The sequence below is a fragment of the Passer domesticus genome, chromosome 8 (assembly GCF_036417665.1).
Source record: "Passer domesticus isolate bPasDom1 chromosome 8, bPasDom1.hap1, whole genome shotgun sequence".
NCBI classification, from domain to species: Eukaryota; Metazoa; Chordata; class Aves; order Passeriformes; family Passeridae; genus Passer; species Passer domesticus.
Genome location: NC_087481.1, coordinates 48,903,150 through 48,927,860, shown reverse-complemented (window position 1 = coordinate 48,927,860; position 24,711 = coordinate 48,903,150). Strand labels below are relative to the sequence as shown.

The 24,711-nt window shown below is 38.6% G+C and overlaps 1 protein-coding gene across 1 annotated transcript; it reads right to left on the bottom strand.

The window, feature by feature from the left end:
- Positions 1–1,781: 1,781 nt before the first annotated feature.
- On the bottom strand, positions 1,782–24,474 carry SMC3 (structural maintenance of chromosomes 3). The gene is made up of 29 exons (XM_064431272.1): positions 24,317–24,474; positions 20,608–20,683; positions 20,212–20,250; positions 19,329–19,396; positions 18,892–18,963; positions 18,628–18,707; positions 17,994–18,072; positions 16,519–16,636; positions 15,794–15,969; positions 15,099–15,179; positions 14,673–14,837; positions 14,404–14,525; positions 13,876–14,089; positions 12,176–12,279; positions 11,860–11,959; positions 11,246–11,406; positions 9,834–9,975; positions 9,380–9,530; positions 8,238–8,390; positions 7,187–7,338; positions 6,796–6,954; positions 6,000–6,107; positions 5,517–5,625; positions 4,770–5,017; positions 4,436–4,648; positions 3,539–3,730; positions 3,199–3,376; positions 2,563–2,669; positions 1,782–2,254 (listed from the first exon to the last, which is right to left on the bottom strand). The coding sequence occupies exons 1-29, from the start codon at positions 24,329–24,331 to the stop codon at positions 2,183–2,185; spliced, it is 3,654 nt and encodes a 1,217-aa protein (XP_064287342.1). The 5' UTR covers positions 24,332–24,474; the 3' UTR covers positions 1,782–2,182.
- Between the last annotated feature and the right edge of the window lie 237 nt (positions 24,475–24,711).

The following is a 24,711-nucleotide window of genomic DNA, read 5'->3' as shown; positions in this document are numbered from 1 at the left end:
CAAGTAGTTCAAACCTTATTCTTTAGCAGATGAGAAACTGCTAAAGGCCTACAGCTAAAGGCCTACTGTTCCTCTGCACTGTTACCAAAATAGGGCTCAGTTGTTTCCACCAGATTGCTGGTTACCCATTTTCCTGCTGTGCTTGCTAACCCAACTTAATGCTACACCCAACCCAGAGATCTCCTAACACAGCTGAAGTTGTTCAAGACACTAAGCTGTATTTAGGCTTCTCTAGGCTGTGCATTGTAGAAAAAAAATCACCAAAACAAAACCCCTTGCTTTAATCTACTTCCACTTTAATGAGATTATGTGATAAAATTCATGATCAGTCTTAGATGGATTTAGTATGACACTTCTTAATAAGCACAGTAATTAGCTTCATGGCATGTGAACTACTTCTCTCTTCCAAAATTCAAACAACTGTTACGCTGATATCCTAGCACTAGCAAGCCTAATCAGTGAGCTGTGAGCAGAGGCTGCTGCTACTACAGCAAGTTGTGTATCTGCTGGTCATGGATTAGACTCCTCAAGTGTGTTCTTACACACACTGGACCAAACAGCACCAAATCAGTAACCTGAGATGTTAACCCGTGGCCACATTCTTTGGGTCCTTCTCTGAACTCACTGGCTTCACCAGTGAGTAATTCAGGAACACTCTGGTCTGCAGCAGCCACCCTAACATGTGTATTGAGAGCTCTGTATGAAGGGGACAAATTTCAGATTCTTCAGGGTTCTGAAATATAGTCTCTTTCCATGCTAGAAATTTTGGGGGCATTTGGGATACTTTGTTTCACATTTTGTACTTCTCTCTTCACTGAGAGGAGTCTTCTCTGCACCTACTGAGTGCCTGGAACTACAGAAAGCTTTGTCTCAACATCCTCCTCCTCCTGGCTTAAGACTTACTGCAGATAGTAATTTCCCACGTGTCTATCACTACCTGGGGAAGCTGCTCCATATCAGCTTCAGTACTCTTCTCTCACCCTACCTTGTGATGCAAGGATAAGCATTCCTGAGCACAGCCATCAGTTCATGCTCTCCTGTCCTGCACTTCCTGAAGTTCTCAGTGGGGAGCAAAAGTGTGTACAGATCAAAACCTATCAGAGAGCTTTATTCTTCTGCTTTGTTGAACATGCCCTACACAGAATAAATGCAACATACAAAGTCACTGTTTCTCACTTTACTACTGAAAGCACGTAAGCTATTCTTTAAGGTTACTATGTTTTTGTAAGTGTACTATTTTAACATCAAGAGATTCTCTTTTTACAACTGCTTTGCTACCTAGGAAATTCATGGTTTGTGGTAAATCCTTAAGTGTTCCAGGAGAACACATCAAACTATTCAATGTACCTTGGCCAAAACTGTGGACAGCAGGAAAAGATTTCACTTTGACTGGGGACTGTTACTTGGCTCAAGTAACACTGGTCTTGTAACGAGATGTAATGGAAGGGCTGTTACACGGGACAATGTGCAGGAAAAGAAGGGGCTGTGATTTGTTTTGACACAGCTCTAGGGTCTTTTCAGACTTTTCAGGATTCTCTGATACTTACCTTTTTTCAGTTCAATAACCAGAACACTATGGATTTGGACAAGCAGAGATTTGGGGTAGTTTTTTTCTGGCACTGGCAATGTGCAGAAGAGGGGAAAAAAGAAGAGTGGCTTGGGAGAATTGCTTTGTCTCATATTCTGAAATATGCCACTTCAATATGACTGAAGTGTTTACTCCATCTCAATGGACTCCTCTTCAGAAAGACAATATAACCCAAAAATTTAATATATACAACTTACAGCCATAAAACCAACCATTTTAATTGAAGCCATTAAAAAAAAAGTGAGGCAATATAAATGATAAAACTATACTTAAGAAGTAATAGCTAGCACTTTCTGAAAAGCTTTAAAACAGCAACAAACACTTTACAAAAGATTTGAAGGAAGAGAATAAAATTTCCAAACTACAGGTATTGTATAAAGGTAACATTAACAATTATCTTATAAAATACAGCAACAGAGACAAAATGGATACTCAAGCTCATTTGAAACTAAGCCTTCTGGGGTCTTGGTTAAAATGTGTGTTCAAAAACTATTTTAAACAAGGACTAAATACTTCCTCTTTTAAATGTACAGGTCCCTGGCATAAACATAGCACTATACACATCTTCCAAATAAGCAGTAATTACAAGTTCCTTTAACCATGCGTGGTGTCATCTTCTACAAAGTCTTTGGCCATTTCTGCTGTGATCACATCAATATGACTGACCTGGTGGAACAAAGAATCATTCAGTTATTACAGTACCTCCTGCAGAATAAGACAGACATTTCTGAAGGCTCCAGGACTCAGCAAGAGGTCTATTATCAATTTATAATCGCTTTAAAGAATGTGACACGGGACATCTGCAAGTATTTAAATTCTCTTTCAAGAACGAGAGAATTTTTATAGAAGACTGTGTCACAAATAGAAATTTATCAGCTGAAGTGAGTCTCATTCACTCTGAACTCTTGCTAAGTCTCAAATGCACAACTTGTCTTAATTATAGTGTTTACTGAGAAGCCTATCATACTACTTACCTTGTTTCTGAATTTTACACCATAGAACTTGTCAGCTGACTCAAGCAGTTCTGGCCTAAAAGTTGTTGTAATAAACTGAGCATGTTCAGCTAGTTCCATAATCATATCTGAAAAAGAACACAAAATTCCTTATTAAAGTAGTATTTTCAACAAAGTGAGACAGACAAAAATAGCAAACTCTTTGCCTTAATCAAAATAAGCTTTTTGTTAATGAAGCAAAAACCCCATAAATCAAGGAAGTATCTATACCAGTTTTATTTCCCAGATAATACATACAAGTATTCTCATTAATTCCAGTATGAACTCTGACAAGTCCAACCACTCAGCAAACCTAGTAAGATATTGAACTTCTATGATGAAAAACAGAGTAAGCGCTTTTCTATGAACTTTTAAAAACAAAATATACTTCAAAACAGGACTGATTTTCAAACACAGCGAATTGCAGTAAGGAAACCCTTGAGATGTAGTAAGAGAACAGAGCTTCTAGATAAAACCAAGTTCATGAAAACTTCCCCAAACACACTGGGCTTCTCAAAAATGTGGTTATGATCAAAAGCTTTATTCTTAAACATCAGGGACAAGAAGACAAACTATTATCTTCAACCATAATGATGACTGTTAAAGGTAGACAAGTACCTGACACAGCTTTTCTATGCTGGGCATCCAAGGCTTGGTCGATTTCATCAAACAAGTAGAACGGAGCTGGATCACATTTCTGGATGGCAAATATTAGGGCCAGGGCCACTAAAGATTTCTGTCCACCTGAAAGTTGCTGCATTTCTCTCATTTCACCCTGCTTTCCTGTGAATGATACCTAAGAAAACAATGCAACAGCAAGATAATTTCAAAACACTAAAACACAGCATCACTTGCTATTAAACAAACAGGATCAACGAAATGCTGCCTTTTAAAAATATAGTTAAAAGACAACCCAAACAAACATTCAAGGGACTGAAAAACAAATGTTTTTCTTTACCCTTATGCCAACTCCAGTGAACTGATCTACAGATGGAACACTGCTCTGAGATCCAGATCCCCTTTCGCTCTCAGTACTGCCTTCACCTTCATCCTGGGACTGGCTGCCCTCCACATCTCCTTTCTTCATCACCAATGTGGCCTTGCCACCAGGTACTAACTTTTGGAATACTTCACTGAAATTTTTTGACACCTGAAAAAGAAAGTAATTTTTACCTACTCGTTTTTACAAAGTGAAACCTACTCATCAAAACCTACTCATTTTTTACAGAGTGAAATCAAATGCAGACAAGTGCTGTAGCATGAACACAAAAAGCATCTGCTTCAAAGAAGAGATCATGTTTTTAAGCAGGATTAAGAAATGTATGCTGTACAAAGCTTGGCTTAAAACAACTGTTTTTGTAGTAGGAGAATTTTCAAAATTTTTTCCAAGAAAATGGTACAATTAAAACACAGACCTGTAGCAAAGATAAGATTTACTTAGTAACCTTCAGTTAAGCAAAAAACCTTTAAAGAGAACACTTCACACATTTTGTAGTTAAGACTATTTGTTAACATTATATTACTTTCACTAAATCTGGAGAAGGGATTCATTGCAGTTTTTTGTCACAGTTCCCAGAAAGGGCTGTACGTAAGTATACAGCAACTCACTTGAGAGGAAGTACTGAAGAAATTTAAAGCAAAGCTAGAGTTGAATTGGAGATGGGCACATATTGAAAATGGTAGCCTTTTTTATTTTTCAGTATTTAAAAAACCCACAAGCCTCAAGTTACATGACACTGCCTTCTCTTTGTACAGATTTATTTAGCATCCTCTTCTTCTCATATTGCTGCTACACCGTGGGACAACTTGATTGATTTCAGCACCAGTGTCTTTACAATTGTTCCCATTTTGTTACCTGCTTGAAAGTCAGCTGAATAGCCTCATATTTCCTGAGCTCAAGGACATTCATCAGCTCCATGATGGATTTGTAGCCCCTGTCCAGTTCCTCTTGTCTTTTTATCAATTTTTCCTTCTGCTCTGAGAAATTCACAAACTGATCTAAAGCTTTTTTATTAACGTGACTGTATTTCTTCAGTTCAGTATTGCACTGCTCCAGCTTGCGGAATAACTGTAAACGGAAAACATTAACACATCAAAGTGACTTGCAATTCTAGCCACACTTGGCACTCAAGATGCAGGTGGCACTAATGTTTCAGGTCATAAAACATGAAACCAAGCACACTAATTACCTGCTTTAAACTTAAAGTCTGATACTTTTCAAAAGCCTCCTGTGGAAGTGAACCCAACTCTCGTATTTTCTTCATGCATTCCTCTTTCTTCTTGAGGAGCATGCCTTGCCTGTTTGTCATTTTTTCAAGTTCTTTTGTATCATGGTTAATAGCATCCATATGCTCCTTTTCCATGTTCTTCCAGCGTTCCATGCTCTTCTGAAGTTCTTTAATTCCTGCTTCTGTTTTGTCAATAGAGTTATCCAGATCTGCAATGTGGAGCAAGAGTACAAAACCCAAAGCTGTAAGTTTTATACGCCTCTATAAGATCAGCAATTATCCAATAAAGTATTTATGAAAAAAAAAGATAGAGTAAAGAAGATCTATTAAGGAACAGAAAGTTAAAGTTCAGGCAAAAGGCTGAAAATCCCTCTTTTCTTCCCCATGAGTATACGGCTTAAAAAAACCCCAAACAAATGTACTCAGTCATATTGTTAAGTAGAAAGAGAAGCAAAAGAAGTTTCAAACCAGATTTGATAGCCTATTTAACAGCAGCTGAGTTTTAAATGGGTTAGACAAAATTCAGGAGCAATTATACAAGATCTTGCTTGTAGGACAGTTGCCTTACAAGCAGCACACCCTCAAGCCAGAAGCCCATTACCACCAACACAAGTCAATTACATTATGGTCTATTTCTAAATCAAACATGGTATGCGTGAACTTTCAGAACCCTGGAGAGTTTTCTTTCCAAAACATGATGTTACCAACCATCTGACCGTGCCAGTGTATCCTTCACTCGTTTGTTGATAGCCTCAAGTTCTGATGTTGTGGCAGTAAGAACTGTGCCACCTTCTGTTTCTCGAAGCTCATTCAGTTCCTATGGGATAAATAAATGCCACCAGGCTTCAGCATGAATGGGAACCTAAGCCAGACAAACAATCTTCTGCTACTCTACATATAACTATTACATACTTATACTAGTCAATATTTTCATGATGTTCTAAGAGAATAGTTAGATTTTCAAACAAATCTCTCATTATGATAGTCCTGTTGGTACACAGGCTGTGTATTCACAGTAGTTTTTATCAAAAATTTGCTGAAATTCAAAGGAATACTTGGTTTCTACTTAGAGGAGCAAATCCCACCACAGATAATGCAGTTTAACAAATAAGCATTTATGATTTATATGTGTTAGCCCTAGAAATAAACCAAACCCAGACTGCAAAAGTACATCTGAAAGAAAACCCTTACTTGTTCTACTTGGTCCAAGCGTTTTCTCAGATTCTCATTGAGGTATGTTTCAACTCTTGTGATAATGCCTTCTAATTTAATCCTCTCATTCAAAAGCTGTCTGTTTTCCTGAAGAAAGTAGAGAAGGGTATTAGTTGCCTTACCTGACTAGGACTACTTTTACCTTGTTACAGAAAAAAAATTATTACAACAACAACAACAAAACCCTCTTCACACAATTCTGTGTATTAAAATCTCACAATTCTCTGGACTATTTCTCTAATTTGAACTGACAGTAAAAAAAAAAAAAAAAAGAAAAAGTGTCTAGTACAGGTGAGTTTATTAATCTTTATTTGTATCTGAAGCCAATTCTTAAACCCAGAAATGCTTTAGAAACTAAAGAAGCAGTATTTTTCCAGCAACATTTGTGTCAATCAAAAGTTTAGTTTTGTTTCACCTACCACACATTTTTAGAAATTTTCCTTTCTCATACTATGCATCCTCCCTTCAGATGATATCTACTTGTATTTACAGTTGGAAAGTCAATAGCAAGAGCAAGAAATTTGTGATGATTCCAACACAAATAGCCTTACCAGCCTTAATTCTCACACAATCAACTGGCAAAATTCACTTAGTGTTTGAGAAAAACTTGCAAATACCCTTTGGAAATGAGAGAATTTTAAACACACATACCTACTACTGATGAAGCACTAATTTGCAGCCACTATATTCATAAGTGACTTTTCATACAAAGGGATAAAAGTTTATTGCTAAGAAAAGTACCACATTTAATGGCAAGATATTTTCATTTCCTTACTTGCTGTAGTTGTCGAATTTCATCATTAAGAGCATCCACACGTTTCTGATCTTCAAGACTGAGCTGAGACAACAAATCTGTCCCCAGTTCTGCTTTTAACGATTCTCTAGTTGACTCCATGGCATGTAAACTTGCCTCCAGGCTCTGCAGGCTACGTTGCTGTGGGACAGATAGACAGAATCACTCCTCAAAGCAATCTCTACATTTACATTAATTATACCTGTTCATATCAACATGTCTCTAGTTATCTCCAGTTATCTAGTGACATCTCTAGTTATCACCTCATATTTCATATTATGATGTTAACCAGAAGAAAATTCAATTTTATCAGTAACATTAACGAAACAATTAAAATAAACCAAGCAACAGTTCTCAATATCCCCATACCAACCTTAGGCATAAATGTCTTTTCAGACTGCTGCCTCTTCTCCTTCAGCATTTTCATCTCTGACAAAATACTGTCTCGAGAGGCTTTGAATTTTCTCTGCTGTGTTTCAATTTGCTGCATTTGGTTCATTAGCTGGTCAATCTCATTATTAATCCATACTGTGGGCTAAGGAAAATTCTGTCCTTGTTTTAAAAATAATTTTATTCCTACTAGTACCTTCAAATTTTTTTCTATTTGACATATTAATCTTTCACCAAAATAGGAAACAAATCAAAACTCCACCAAGCCATAGTGATCACTTGTAGAGGAAAAATCAAGAATAATCAACAAAAATAACTTGAGCAGCTTATAAACTAATCAAGTAACTTATCAATACCAGGAACTAAGCTAAATGAAGATTTTCCTTGCTTATTTTACTGTATGATATTTGGAAGAATACAAGGATACATTTGAACATGCAAGGAAAGCTCAGATCTTACAAAATACAGAACAGATGTCTCTAATGCACTGATGCAAGTCAGAAGCAAAGGAGTTCAGTTTGAAGGACAGAATGACCTGGGTGACATATAAGAAAAGTGTATAAACCTCCCTTACCCCTGAATTGTAGATATTGGGTCTCAAAAGGACACAGTGCAAAGAGAAAAACCAAACTGTCAAGCAACTCAGAGCTTATTACAACACAATGCTCTCCCACCTCCCCTCCACAGCATAAGTGTATGCAACACATCAATTCAGGACACAAGTACTAAAAATACAGCCTGAGACAGAAGAAGCAGTGAAGATTAATACAGATAACAAGAATATCTGGTTATGGCAGTTACTACAACAGACTCTAAAAGGAATAGAAAGTCTCATAATCTAGGGTTTAACCTCACCTCTAAGCTTTAAATATCAAATACAGTAACACAGAAAACCAGGCTGCACACAAAACAGTCCAAATAACTGCCACAGATAATATGTAACAAGTCAGTCTCCTGTTTTCCACCTATTACTGTAACCACAAAAGAAAAGCTTTGTCATCACACAACCTTCCCCATTAACAGCAAAAGGATATTCTCAATGTTTCTACGTAAGTTTTCATTGAGCTTTGCTTCGAGTTCACCAAGTTCCTCTTCTGCTTTTCTAACATCTTTTTGCAATTCAAGCCGAGACTTCCTGGTGTCATAATAACCTCCAGTCAAAGCACCTCGATGGCTGACTTGATCACCTAAGAGCAGAACAGAGTGAGATGTAAAATGCACACTACATGCATAAATTCCAGCACAGTTTCCACAGTGCAACCAGAACAATTCAACTAAGCTACAAAAGCACTGAATGTCTCAGCAATCACATATGTTTACAGTAATTAGGGAAATGTTTATTTCTCTATTCAATTTAAATGCTATTTCCTTTCTCAAGATCATCACAGACTGTGAGGATTTCCTTCAAGCATTAGCTCATTTTTGCTTGTTTTTAATTAGCTTCTGAAACCATGTAGCTTGAAGGAAAAAAAAATACTTATATTAATGGAAAAATGCAAATGCCTAGCACTACCAGTTAAAAAAAATCTCAAGTCTTCTATGAGGAAATAAAGGAAGTAATTAGCAGTATCTGTGGCTTATAGAGTATCCTGATACTGAAAAATTAGTAATTTCTATCTCAGACACCCTTAGGAATTTTTTCAGATTGACTTTAAGACACAGAGACAACCAGTAGCCTGCAGGGAATCTATCCTTTTTAATACATGCAATTAACAAAAGATATCGATTACTTCAGAGAACATAAGATGTAAATACATCTGTTGCACAGAAGAATTCACACTGCCTTTATAAGGAATTAAGGCCATTCATTCACACCCTAAACACTGGTTTGAGCTTGAAGAAAACACCATAAACACTCCAGGAGAACAAACACCTGTTAAACTGGATTAAAAACCGGATGAATACAAACCTAATTTGCTTTGTAATTCTCAGGAAAAACATACATTGCTACTAAAATTCAGAGCATAAGAAAATTTCATACCTCGTTATGAAATCCTGTATTTTTAAGCACTGTACTTAACCAAGTGCAACCTTTTGTAAACATCTCAGTCAAGTATACTATTATTTTTAATCATCTTATTTCAACAACACTAAACAGATCATGTTTAATGAGCCCCATTTTCCCAGGAATCCTATTTTTGCAATAAATAACTTATAAAGAAATTGCAGTATTTACCTTCCAGAGTGATACAATCCATTGTGAAAGCTCTGGCCAGCTGGGTAGACACTTCCATGCTACGACAAATTAAAGTCTTCCCAAAAACATGTTTGAAAGCCTTATCAAATCTTGGATTGTATCTCAGTTTACTGATCATAGGAATAGCATCCTGAAGTGAGAGAATCACAATTCAGCAATTAAAGTAATTCTTGAGTATCAGGTTACAATAAAATGCTACTCATTAGTATTGCCTTTTCACATCTAATGTGCAGTTAATACACAGCAGACATCTTGCAGAAAAATGTTTTTCTATAACATAGTTTTTTTATGTTCAAAAGTATACATTAGAAGTAGTATTTAACTGCAGACAAACAGAAAAGCAAGTGGTGGGCAATAAGCAATGTACACAGTTCAAAACATGAGGTTTTGTAGTTATGAAGCAAAGGTAGGTTCAAAAGTAATTCTAACTCACATTAGTCTCAGGATAAGCAGTATCTCTAACATCCAGCTTGTTCAAAGGGAGGAAAGTAACTTCTCCAGGAAGGTTCATTTTGTTAAATTCCATTAGGATCTTTGTACTGACCTCATCAGAATCCACAATGTGATAAAACAACCTGTTTAACAAGCAAAACAAGTAGGCAAAACTTTCCTATGCTAAAAGGACAAACATATTTGTATATAGACAGCATTCATGCAGATACCATTACATAACACATCATTATAAAGCTGCATTGCATTTCCAATTCCATGCCTTAGAAAAAGCAAGTGGATGCTCTTTTCACTTTGGTTAAAGTATGATTAGCCAACAATTTTACATTCCATTGTCCAGCCAGGAGCAGCTCAGGATGTGTACAGTACCACTGTGTCCACACCTGTCCTGCAGTTCCATCACACAACACTCAGCACCACCTCTCTGCACGGATCTCCAAAGTTTGCCTCTGCTGCCTCTATACAGCACACACAGAGACCCCATCTCCCTGTGCACTGTGGGGGACTGAAATAAGGGATTTTTCCTTTGTAAGTTGAACTACAGCTTGCTTGTTACAGCATTTTCCAAACTATGGGGCACAACAAGATTAAGGGAGAACTGTAAAATGCTTGGAAGAGACACCCTTGCTCACACTGACACAAGCTCAGGAGAGACTGCATTTCCAATCACAGTAGCATCAACATTTATATGTGACACTTTGCAAGATCATGTCACCTCTGTCCTCTTTCCTGCTCTTATGCCATTATCTACACTTCATTAGAACAAGAACTTTTATGACTACTCATGAGTTGGAACCGGGACTGATCACACAAAAAGATGATCCTTAATTAATCTGAAGAGCTAGATGGTGCAGCAAGTGGTGGATCACCCAACAGACATTTACTTCTTCTAGAAAACATTTTACACAGACTCACTAACACTCAACATCTTTTCAGATAACTTTTAGACAGCAGTTTTTGACAGTTTAGAGACTATTCTCAACCATGAGATTTTCTAGTACAAGTGAAATAATTCTTACTATTACTGAAATATCAGCCTTGTTTACTGCAGAATTCTCCACACTGGAAGATGTTGTCCATTTTATTCAATATAATTCAGTCTCACCACCAATCCCCCTGGCAAGTGTCAGGAGTGTGGGTCTGGAGCCTTTTTGGGTTTTTTTTCTCTCTGGTTTTAAGGTTTTTTTAGACAAAGTCAGAAGGAGCTAGGATTATCATTTAAATAGTCAGAATTCTTCTTAGATCCTTCACAATTAAATAGCAGTTTGATCATGCTATATAGAAGGCACTTTGACAAAAAAAAGGCAAGACATAAAGTTCAAAAGAATAAAATTTCAGTAGAATCTTGCAACAACTAAATTGTGACACTGCAGTAAACAGCACATGATGAATTACCTGTTCCCTGCAGTGACTTCAACGCAGGTGTAGAATGCTGGCTCACATTCGAAGTTGTTCATGACGATCCCATGGTAGCCGTTCAGAACGTGCTGGTTTATCCCTTTTCGACGGAAGTGCTCCAAAACTTTGTTTATGCTGTCTATACCATTCAAAATGGCCTGGTAAAATACAGCTAATCACTGTATAGCAGTTCAAATGAGTGGGTGTAATATTCATTCTAGCTTTAACTTTGTGACAGGTGCAACCTCCTTTTTTGCCAAATTCCTGTTAACGAACCTACAGCTCTAACAGAAGATACCTAAATAAGAGACCATCACTTTTCAGTTTTGTTTGGGGTTTTTTTAATCAAACAGGTATCAGAGGAAGTTTAAAAAATATTCCATTTCTGGCTAGTCTCCTCATATCAACTACCTTGAGCTCACAAAACTCATTTTCAAACAGTACTAGAACTTTAAATGTTTGAAAAATTTCAGCCCAGAATATAATTTGTCCTCTTAATTATGACAGAAAGACCATAATTTTAAAAATAACTATCATATCTTTCAGATAAAACTGACTTGTCCTTTAAGAACGAGATTCCACAGGAATTACCAAGACTGAGGTTATCTTACCTTTCCTGTTGCTGCTCTGAGAAGCTGCTGTTTCTTTTCTAGATCCTCCCTCTTTGCAGCAAGAGCTTGTTGTTCTGCATTCTCTTCTCTCCATAGGTAACTACAGAACAAAACCAATAACATTTTGTAAGTGTGAATGCAAACTGAATGCTTTATTATTATTTTCTTAAAGACTGCTAATCTAATGGGAAGGCAAAGTGCAGCAGTTCATACATGGCCATATTTAAAAAACATACCTACATGCCATGTTAACAACTACACAGTTGGGGTCCTTCATATTAAGTGAGATTGAGACATATTTCAATTAATTACTAACTTTCTTTCACTCTGTAGTTCATCCTTTTTATTTTTCACTTCATAGTATTTTCTGTCCAATTCTTCAACACGAGCCTTCACTTCATTAAGATCCTGGTCCAGTTTCTAACACAAAGAAAAGAACAGTATGAAACTACAGCTCTCTGTATTTTTTTAAAAAAATATTTTATTCAATACTGAACTATTAAAAATTCAGAAAATTCCTACAAACATTTTAACCACCTTACAACAAACTGCAAAAGCACTAAGAATAAATTCTTGACAGCTTTGTAAAGAAGCAGTAACAATGTGTAGGTGCCACACAGATGGCAAGGCAGGCACTGAGTTCAACTGTGCCTCTGGGCAATAAAGTGAAATGGATCCCTCTAAGTCACAGCAAGAACAGGAATCAAAACAGTAACTAACATACATATAACTTCTGTGTAATCATGCTCTGAAATGACATTTGTGATAAGTACAACTAATCTTGTGTACCATGTCAACCTGCTATTAGTCAAAAGCCTTAGCCTGCTCTCCAGCAGTACTAGACTTTCAAGACAGCTGCTGTCAACAGTGTGCTGTTTAAGCCAATGCACAGACATCCCCCCTTTGCTCACTTAACACCTGCCATTTTCAAAGCAGTTCAGGGCTAGCACTCGATGGTGTTTATGTATTTATGTGTGTACAAGGAGCACTAACTATGTTCTAAAAACACAGCCAGCTCATTCCAAACTAACCTTGCAAGCTCTCAATCACATTCACCCAAGACGCCTCCTCTTTGAATAACAAAAAGCTGTACAACTTTTCACCTAAGCATAAATCAACCTTCCTTGAGGAGCAAAAGGAAACCAAGACATGTTTATAGAAAGGAATCAAAAGCCACAACAAATTTAACCCCTTCAATTCTACAGAATTACCACTGAGCAGTACAGTACAATTGCAGTCAGCCAGTGGTAAATGCTATTTTCTTCATTCACCAACTCAGAAAATCACAACTTTGCTGATGTGTGTCCCAATGCAAGCAGTATTTTAGCAGAACACCATCATCTTTGTACAACTACACTCCTGCATGGTGTCAGACTGACCCTCAGTTTCAGCAGGTATATTACACAAAGACCAAGAAGACCATCAGCACTGTATGTTCTCTCAATATAAAAGCAGGGTTTTCACAGCTGGAGCTCCTAGCAGGAATGCTATCTCTGGATTATTTTGCTTTAAGAGCCGTTTCTGAATGGAAATTAAAATCCAAGTTATGCAGGTAACAGATTAATCTTCTAATATGCCTAGGAATGTATCTTCCAACTAGCTGCAACCATGGTACAAGGGTCAGTGCCTGCTTCATAGTCAAAAAGACCCTGTTGCTTGGGGAAAATGAGAAAAGTGAAAACAACCAATACAGACTTCTATAAGAATGTAACAAATTGTTTTCTATGACATGGCTATGTTCAACGTAGACAAGAGCAAGGCAGATAGAAGCCTATTCCTGATAACTCAGGCCAAACACATTGGGGAAAGTATCAGAAGTCAAAGCTAACATACAGAGTGAAGATAATGCAATGCTAAAGGGTTTTAAAGTTTATCTGTAGATGTTTCCAGTAAGTATTTTTCAAAGACCACATCCACCTAGAAAGTCACATCTTCCTTATAAACAGGCATTGAAGTCTGACTGTCCAAGAGTGACTATTTAACTCTTCTCTCAACACGACTAAGCTGCAAACTTACACTGTACTGCTCCAAGTTCTTCTCCTTGTTTGCCTCTGTATCCTCCAAGTCCTTGTGTATAGCTGCAATCTGCCGCTTCTTGTCATTGATGGCTTGATCTAAAGACTTCAGTTCTTTCTTTATCCACTTATCCCTTTCCTCTTTGGAAGTAAACTGGCTCCCTCGACCTTGCTTTGCATAAAGATCTGTTCTTTCTTGTGTAGCCTGTGCGAGTCTGTTTTGAGAAGGGAAAGACATGCTGAATTATAAAGAAATCTTGAATTTATTAAGAGCAGGCATTAAGAATTACTATTGGAATTTTTAAAAAGCGTCATACCAGGACCTAAAATTCGAGCACCAAATTGGTAACAAAAAGAAAAGAATTATGTATAAATAATAAAAACACCCACAAGAAGTGGTTAAGCTTAGAAAATCATTTTGCCAAATACCGTTCCCACCCCAACATAAAGCAGGCTTTTTACAGACCATCTCCAAGACATTAACTTCAGATGGATAGCACTGATAAAATTTTCATAGAAGGACACAGACCTAGCAATTCCCCGCTCTTCTTTTTCTTTTACGCTGTTAAATTTTGGCTCTGTTTCGGCCAATTCTTTCTGCTTCTCCTCGATTTTCTCAAGAAGTTTTTGCCTCTCTTTTAGCAGTCTTTTCTGAAAGTCAAACAAAGCAGTATTTGAAGTTAGTATTTAACAAACTTTACAAAACAGTGACAGGCTCCAGTCTAAAACCAAAACTTCAGTGTACATGAACACTTCCTTATGCCAATGACATTGTAAGACCTCACTGGTGTTACTTACCCTTTGCTCACTGTTTCCAGCTAATTCATCCTGTAGATCTTTAGCCTTCAGCTCTAATTTAGTCCTCTGTTTAATCTGCTCCTGTCTTTCAGCACTAAGTTGCTCTTTCTCTTCTTTCATTGCAGAAATCTTTGTCTTCAGTTCTCGAACTTGCCGTTCTATTTCCTGTGCAAATTTAAGTATGCACTATCTTAAACACTGAATGAATTTCACTATTTATCAAAACTCACAAGATCATTATTCTGTAGATCACAATACACTAGATGTGGGAAAAACCCCAAGTTTCCAAACAGGATGAAAGCACGCAGCTGAATTTAATATAGACACCACCAGCCCTCACGCTTGCCCCTCCTCGCCTCCTCTAAAAAATCCCCAAAACCAAAAGCAAAACACACCTCTGGAGAGCCCTTTTAAAAGTATTTTTACCTCCATTTTATCTCTAGCATCTTGCTGTGCATCTCTCAGCTGCCTTGATTTTTCTCCACTTGTCTCTCGTTTAGCAGAAAGCTGTATGGAAATATCACCAATAGCTTAAGTAGCAGAATCTGCTTTAGTAGTGGTTCCAGAAAGAAAATAATTTAGTGAAGAACAGTGATGCTGAGAACATACACCGAGTGAGTACATACAGTGCAGGTAGTTCAGTGTGCAGCTGCAGACTGCTGCAGATTAAGTTCTTGGTGGTGGAAGCCACAGGCAAGAGAATCCAATGTCCCTTTGCATAACAAAGGGCACTGGAACCTGTGGCACTCAGAGACAGCAAAAGCCCCAAGCTTCTACTCTGATGGGATAAAAAGCCAGTTTCCTTTGCTGGGGTCCCACCTTCCTTGGTTATTTAGTTATTGCACCAAGATTAAATTATTTTCAGGATCAAGATATCTGAGACTCTGGTATGGGAAGCCCGGTCTGACTGTGAGTGTGGTGCAGGGAGCCAAGCGAGGCACCCTCACTGGGAAGGGGTTTCAGTCCTAGCTCAGGTAGTGCAGTTCTGACTGCCAGAGTGGCTCCTGGATGGACAGGAAAGCTTCCTTAACTCTGTCAGGATTCTACCAAGGATCACAAGGAGATGGTTGCAAAAACAAACCAACAGCTCATTACATTTTGTACTAGCCAAGATATTTTACCTCATCAAGCTTAGCTCGAGTTTCATTAAGTTCCTGATTGTAAATGGTGTATTCTAATGCTCTCCTCATTTTATCCCATTTCTGGTACTGTGCCAGCTCCTCTTTCTCCTCTTCTAGAGTATGCAGTCGCTCCTCAATGTATTTCAACAACTCGTTGATTTTCTCTCGCTTGCCCTCTTTAGAAAACATGACACGATTGAAATTCAGTTAAACACTGTAATATAATCCCCCATCTTTACAGCCACTGAATCTACTCCAGTGATTCACAATTTGTCAACATACATGAAATGTAAGAACACCCCGTGTTCAAAAGTTCTCTAAAAAAACATCCCAACAGCAGAACTGTTGATACTTGTTACGTAAGGCAACACAAGCATGTAGTCTCTTGGCTCACACACTTAATACAGACTGTACAACATGAACTTTAGTGTTTGCACAGCAGCAGGTATCCTGATTTCTGGATCACTGCCAGCTGACATCACTCATATGTTTTGAACACTAAATTTATCTGTATTAGCTTAGCTAAAAGGTTTTATTACTAAAAGCACACAGAAAGTAACTTATTAAACCTTTTGAGATACTGGAAATTCAAGGAAGAAATATGACAAGCTCTGCATTGTTTAACATACCACAAATAACATCTATCTAGCTTTACTGAAAAAGCCTGAAGTTTCAGAGTTAATTGAATTACTGTGGCAAAAAGCAGCAATTTCTTAAATTTTTACCTGTTTCTTTCATTAGTGAAATACTCTCCTCTTTACGTTCATCGTACACTCTGGTACCAGCTACCTCTCTTAGTAACTTCAGTCTTTGAGAGTCAGGAGCTGTGGCCATCTGGTTGATCTGAAAATTCAAGATCTATGATTTCAATAACCTGCTCTGGACGTATGGCTAACCACAACAGAGCAAAGATTGCACTCTTGCTCTGCCTGCTTGCCTGAGGTTTTGGCAGGAAGATTCAGATACATAGCATACACCACACTGCTTTCCTTTTGAGACAATTACTTCAGGACAGCAAGTATTCTGTTTGTAATGAAATTTGTTGCCTTTCAAATGCTACCATTTGTTGCTAAAACTCAGGATACAAGTACTATGTACACTGAAAGAATAATAAATCACTCAAAATTATATTTAGAGAAACTCAAGCTTGGGCTTTTAAGTCCTGGTGCTAAATGAAATAGTTTAAATGCCTCCATAAAATCACACTAAAATGCAGGGGTTATAAATCTTAGAATAATTCACATCATGAAACACTCATTAATATGACATCAAATCTGTCATACAATTACACCCAACATAAAACCCACTTCCTTCCAATAGCATTTCAGTGGCTGCATGCTTTTCTAAGAAGGTAACTGTTTCTAATTTGTCTTATATTAAAACCAGTTTGTGTATTTTGGCTGGTAAGAAGTGTGCACCAATCCCCACTAGGAGTGACTTTCCAGATCAAGCTGTTTGTTTCAAATGCACACATCCAGCTGCATAGGAAAATGTATCCTGATAAGCATCTGGCAGACTCCACTACAGATTGGCATTCCTGACATCAAGTACTCCTCAAGTCTTCTCCTCTTGCATTCCTCTCCAAGTACACCTTCCCGTAACCTTTGGAGGTGACAGCTCCCAGTCTCCTTGATGATCCATCCTGTGAGCCATTACAAATAGTCTGTGCTTTGTCTCTAGATGTGGGTGTCCTCTGAAAGCTCTAGAAAGCTGCTTGGATCATCAACACCAGATAAAACAGCCCATGCCGTGAGCTCTTTTCCTAATGTGTGCTCACTTTTGGTACTTCTGCATTTTCCATTCATTCTCTCTTGACAGTATTTTCAACCTCTTAAAATTCTCTACCATTACTTTGCTACCTCATCTATAGGCCCAGAAATCTTTGCATTTATACTGAACTATTTCACAGGAATCAAGTTTGCTTTGTATTTAAATATATGGAAAAAAACCTGATTGTAAAGATCACCATGATAAAAAACCCTCTGCTAAATATCAACATTTACAGATTTTTTTTTTTAACGAACATGAAGTACTAAAACAGTAATATCTGCCAAAGAAGCAGATTGACATACAAGAACTATTTCAAACTGAGGTAGATTTAGATTTTGGTTTACTTCTGAGCTAACTGAACTAAGTCTGGCATCCAGGAAACATGATATCCTTGACAGTGATTCTTCTACTTCATGAAAAAGAATCTTACCTTTCCTTGTTTGACAATATAGTAGGGATTACTGCGAGAAAATCCAGCACTTTCAAGAAGATTCATGACATCGTTTTTCCTGAAATGTTATTATGAATCCATTAAAAACTACCATAGAAGTGAGAGCTATAAAAATGCAGTAAAATATCATATCTATACATCACATATCACCATGTGCAATGCATGCTCTGTTTGAACAACCTTCTTTATTTGAAAATGGCTAATTCTAAAATGAAATGAGAGAATAAAAATGGAAAATAACGAAAATACTATAGAATTTGAAAAAGATTAAGAAGTAAGCACCTCAAAGCACAGAGGAGAGAAATACAGGCAAACATGTCACAAGGAAGGATATAAAACCACTGAGAGTGTGGTAACTTTTCTATTTCAAAAAACCCTGAAAGAAATACTATGCAAGCAGTTAAACACCACATCAATGGATGAATTAAACTGCAAATTCAAAGTCTGCTGTCTATTGTATAAGGACTGATGTTCCAGCTATCAAACTACAGCCACTCAGTATTACACAATAGAAATAAATTATTTCATGCTAGGGATTCAAGTGTAGGGTTTGCCTACAGAATTTTACAGAAATACTACTGCTCTCATTCAGATAAGGAAAAGAAGTACCTACGTCACCATTTTCTTGTCTAAGAAATATTGGTCCTTCTTGGCTCCAATGACTCTCCGAAGTGACACTTCCTCTTTATCAATCTTAAGAAAACAAAGCCCAGTAAATACACATACCTACTGCAAGCAGCAGTAACTAACACCAGAACGTTTATGACACTTGTTACCAATGACTCAAAAGCAGGTATCATGCTGAAGGCTTCCATAAGACTGAGATCACTTGGGTCTGAAATGATAATCCATGTCCAAAGCAGCTCACTGAACTTACCGGTAACCTGTTGTCGGAATTGTCAAATATAATCTCCACAAATGCCGAGATAACACGAGGACCTGTACCTTCCTAAGAGAAGAGATGTTCTGGTTAGACAGCTGCCACCTTAGAAAAGATTTTGAACTCATTCTTCTCCTCTTTTCCCTGACGACCCCACTTCCCCTTTCCTTTCAAGGACTTGAGATGCAAGGGCATCTACATAAGATCCAGCACACATTTTTATTTCTGATTATTCTTGGCTACACATTCACTGGTGTGCATTATCAACATAATGTACTACTGCATAATAAATTCCCTTTTGCCAACTGAAACAAAGAAAATTACTTTCAAAATAATTGGCTTAAAACATCCACAGCCCAGCAATTTAACATTTTTGTTGTACCATTCAAATGCATTAGCTTATTCTTTAGTTTTGCTGCTACACATTCACTTACGTGCAACAAAGCCAGTCTCTGCTCTGGGCGAAGATGACTAAACTCATCACTGAGGACAAACTGAATTGCTGTAATAAAATAGTAAAGAAACAGAAAATTTATTCTTTCCTTCAGGGAGACATGTAACAGTTTCATTAACTCAAAACACACTGGTTTACTGTTGTATAACACAATCAAGCTGTTGCTAAAATCTTACGATATTTCTTCATTAAAAACCTTAATCTGCTGGATCTTTATCACTCAACCTGCTGTACAGCAGGATTTATCTGAAGAAGTCATTGTTGCCACATTACTGGTTCACTGCATAATCATTAACAATGCTGAACAATTAGGGATTCATGAGCTTCCTTTCTCATATACACAGCACATAGGCTAGGCTAAAAATATTGCTAAAATACTTACCATTAGACAATTTATAAACACAACTGTCACAAAGCCTACTAACACCTTTAATTAGCATTTTTTCTCCTCCATTAATGCTCCCACCTCTTGAAATCCCCCTCATAACCTTCTATTAAAAGAATGTCTAAGCTGTGCCAAACTGCTATGGAGTAGAAATTAGCCACTAAGGATGTCTAAAACAACAGCAAAAATCACAGTCATCATTCATGGAGGGCAACTTTTAGAATCAGTTTCCTCCTGTAAATACTTTTGCCAGCTGAAAGTCTTAGAAGGCCCTTAGTAAGAGCAGCTGAATTCTAGGGAAAAACCTGGACTAAGTATTAAACAAGTGCCTTGAGATCTGCCTTTCATCACTGTCAAGTAATTTCCAATCTGCCACTCCTTACTGAAGAGGATGATTTGTTAAACCAAGTTCTAGCAAAAACAAGCCAAGAAACCTGGTATCTTCAGCATCCCTTGGCTACAAGAAATCCATGCTTACCATAAAAAAAGTTGCTTTTTCCAGATCCATTTCTTCCCACTGAAAATTAGAACACAAAGTATAAGTTACAGCTGACATAGGTTAACAGTGCAATGTATCTTAAATGTGACACAAAAATATTCAAAAGCAGAACCCAAATATAACCCAGAATGAGATTAACTAGGTAGATGAAACACTTGAGTACAAGACAGTGGCCCTTTCCCCAAAATTGAACATTAACAGTTGTTTGCTCTAAGTGGAACACACCCTGTGGAATATTACATACAGAAGTTTCCAAAACACAGAATATAATCATCAAATGTAACCAGAACATTAAAAACTATAAAAGGGATGAACATGAATATCATCTGAAATAAAAGTGCAGTTTTAACTAGTGATAAAAATATCAGAACTTACCAATGACATTGTGTTTAGAGCTGAATGGGTCCACAATGGTTTGGTCCCTGTAGCTTCGAAAGCCCTGGATGATTACCTGGTGAGAAGAGGGAGTTATTTTAACAAAGTTCTCTCTGTTCTTGAACACTTTTTCTACTACAAGGTTTGACAGAATATTTATATCAATTGTAATCTGCCTACTCTTCCTGCACACACTCAACTTTCCAGCTCAAGATCAGAAACTTACATCAAACTTGTCCCCACCTAAGCATCGGTCTAGGGACAGATTTCTCCCCTAGCAAGAGATGCTGGTACCTGTGCACGCCAAAGCACAGCAAGCACGAGAGTTCCAAGAGGATTTTTTGTAACAAACTAGACAAAAAATGTATTTGCCTAAAGGATCATATATAGGAAAGAAAACTGAGTATAACAAGCACTTATTTTTAATTTTTATAATGCAATCTACTTACAGCATAAGAATTTTATTGGCAAATTCTCCAAGCAGTGCCATTGCAGGCTGCAAAAACTGTACCAGACTGCCTATCTCACATGCAATAGTATCATTTTACTATTCAATCTAAAGGGACACATAAAAGCAAGCTTGTCTTGGCTCCAATTCACAGCCTAAAGAGACAAAAATACACATATAACTTCATACACAAATAACTTCAAGAGCTATGCAGCAAAGTCATCTGAAAGCACAACATCAACTTCAACTCTTTAATTTCAGCAGCATTTTTGAGGTTTTGAGGTTTGTCAGGCCTAGCAATACACCAGGTACAAAATTACAATATCCTAAAACTTCAGCTCTGCATAGCAACGAAACGGATCCAACTTCCAGCACCGAGCAACCTGCTCCCCACAGCACAGCTGCAGTGACAGCACAGTGTGACAGAAAGGCAGCAGCCACCTGAAGGTCTGACACCTGCACGTCTTTCAGCAACACTTGGAACAGGACTACAGCTCCCATTTAATAGCTGTGTTCTGTGCCCAGCTCTTCCCCAACAGAAACAGGATGCAGTTAAAACAGTGTCAGTGTTTCAGTAGGACAGCTATAATACACTAAAAATTACTTCTTAAGAAGACACAAAAACAGCTTGCAAGATGCTTCTCAACATTATTAGTGCTGAAGCTTAAGATATGAAATTACTTAGATTTTTTATTTGTAAGGTCTATGGCCCCATCACCATTTTCAATTCTCTGAACATGTTGTTCCTTCTCTCACACATTCAAGTATTAAAGGAGCCCATATTCCAGAAAATGAGCATAATACTTTTTATTCAAGCAGCACATACAGAACTTTAGCAAAGAGCCTAGAAGTGGTACTGCAAACTTTCAAGCTGCAAGCCTTTCCTCAACACCATGAAGACCTCTGTTAAGTGTAGCACCTCAAGAAACATCTACCTTCAGAGCTGCACTCATATTCTGTCACATTCTGGTAGTGTTAAACAGTGGGGGAAAAATCATGCCCACAAAAAGTACTGGACAAAAGACTGGGAGAAGAAAATGCCCATATTTATTCAGGTCAAGTTTGATCTTCAGTCTTTCTTCCATTATGTGACAGACCACTATCAAGTACTGCTGTGGAAAACTCCTCTTCCCACCTGTTTGTACTAATGGATTAAAACCATCTCACTAATACTGAATGAAAATACCATATCAGAATTTATAAAAATCAAAATTAAATACAACTTTAAGGCATTACCTAGCTTTTAGTCAGAACTCAAGAGCCCTTCTCTTCCTAGGCACCATGGCACCCTGGTCAAATTTTCTTTGCAGAATTATTCCATTACTGGAATCTGAAGCTAAGAATACAGGTGGGCAGCAAATTACTAATCCTTGACCATCAAGCATCAGACTGAAGCAGAAGCTGTTTTGGAAAAGGAAGAGTGTTCCAACACAGCTTCCTTCAATGCTCTGCCTAACTAAACCTCTTCTGCACTGCAACTGTCTGTGCTCCCTCTCCTCAGGCCAGTTTTCTTTAACCACCTGCACTGTATTCGCATCCACTGCCCGGGAAGCAATCAAGGATTTCAGAACTCAATGGCAGGAACAGAATCTCTTAACCAGGCCTTGCCACTGACCCCAGGCCACAGCAACTGTGTTCATTCATTTTGATTGAATAGATTTTACAAAAAAGTGTTTTACAAAACGCAAATGTTTTGAGACAGTGCTGCTTCCAAACTCATGAGATTTCAAGGGGAAGAGAGAAATTTAAAAATGGGCAAAAAAGTTGGTCTCTACTACTTTTCTTTTTTTCACATAATATATAAAGAACATCTGAACTGGAATAATTAATTTACTTGATTCTTATAAGAACCTGAAATTATCTACAAAATTATCCACAGAATTATAAATCCAAACAATTATTATTTCTTGAGTATTGCTACAGAAGCACAAATTTCACCAGCCACACTCAGGCACCACGGGAGTGGGATACAGGCAGACTGAACACCATCATGCTCTCCCCAAAGCTTTTCTCTAGATGGTTTATCACCTCATCCACCCTACCTATTCTGAGATCTCATGATTTCTTCATCGCCTTGTATCAACCAGACTAAGACTTAAACACTTTTAATGTTCAAACTCTGGGAACAACTTCTGGAAAACAACAATAGAGGATACTGATGGAATCAAATTAATTCTCATCCTTTTCATTCTCACATCCACACATGGTTGAACATTCCTCTATAACTCCTGTAACAGTATTGGTTATTGGTACTGGCCACCCAAATTTCCTTCTTTTTGTTTTCCTCCAAATGAAACATTTCCCCTGTTCTGAGTTAATTTGGACTTACTCTGTATATCTCCATTACTGTTTGCTTTTGAGTAATTCAAATCTGGAGAACAAAAACTCTTATACAAAGTCTTTAAAGCAACGTGCCCATCTATGATGATTAATCAAGAGTGATTTACAAAATTACAATCAAAAGGCGTTTGAAACACTGCCCAGTCAGCCAAACAGTAAATTAAAACCTGGTACCTATGTAGAACATGCACCTTCAAACTAATGAAGTATTCTCAATAAAAACACCCACAGGGCGTGAGAAACAGGTCAATTTTGAGTCCACCAGGAAATGAGAATCCTGGTATGCTTTGTACGCACATATGCAGCAACACGAAAGCAGGAATAAAAATCTGTATTAAAGCAGCTGCAGGGAAATTGCAGAAGTAATATAGTGATGACCTCGAAAACTGTTTGAAAAAGGTGTTCTTTTTAACTGAGCACCGGCCACAGATGGTTTGGCAAGGGTGAAGCATAACAGGTGAAATGGTTCATGCCCGGGGGCCTGAGCACCCCAAGGCAGAGACCCCACAAAGTGAACAGCTTCTGAAAGAGGCTCCTGACAGCTGAGCAGAGCCCTTTGTTTGGGTACGAGCCTCCCGCGGCCGGGACACCGGGGCTGGCGCACAAAGGGGCCCCAGCGCCACTTCACACCTGCAATGAATGAAAGCGGAGCGGAGAAGGACAGAAAGCGCCGCCAGCCCAGCCGGCGGCAGGACCTGACCCGCGGCCGGGGGCGCCTCCCTCAGCCTGGACCTCGATCCGCCCCCCGGGACAGAAAGGACTGAAGTAAAGGCCTCCGAGCCCGCCGCAAGCCCGCGGGTCCCCCGCTGCGGGCCGGGCACATGTGAAGGCGCAGAGCCCCCAGCCCCGGCCGGGCCAACCCCCTAGGCCGGGCACAGGCCGCACCGCACGCTGCGGCCGGCGCGAATCCCGCCGGCTCACCTGCTTGATGTACATGGTTGCCGAGGATGGGGCAGGCCCGCCAGGCTGGCGTTCAGCCCGCCCTCGCCGTCTTTTTCCGGTCCGAGCGCTCGGCTTGACCGCGGGTCTCCGCCGCCGCTTCCCGCCCCCTCAGCCGCCCCCCGCTTCCCGCACAGGGCCCGCGCACCCCTCACGCAAACAAAATGGCGGCGGACCCTCCCCGTCCCGTCCTGGCGCGAACCATTCAGCACCACTTGGAGGGAGAACTGCGGAGCAGAGAACGCGCTCATATACAGCCGAAGAAGCGACACCACGTGGAGCAGCGGGAATTTCCTTTACCGATCTTCTGAAGTGCCTCCGTGGCCTTTTGGATGGCGCTGCGTAGCGGAGAAGGCAGGCCACTCTGCCTCCTGGGC

Excerpts from the sequence above, each read along its gene's own strand:
- SMC3 (XM_064431272.1), bottom strand. Across the intron at positions 7,339-8,237 it reads CTTACGTAGAAACATTGAGA|GGATTAATAATGAGATTGAC; the intron begins ATATCCTTTTGC and ends AGCCCACAGTAT. Across the intron at positions 6,108-6,795 it reads AAATTCGACAACTACAGCAA|GAAAACAGACAGCTTTTGAA; the intron begins GTAAGGAAATGA and ends TACTTTCTTCAG.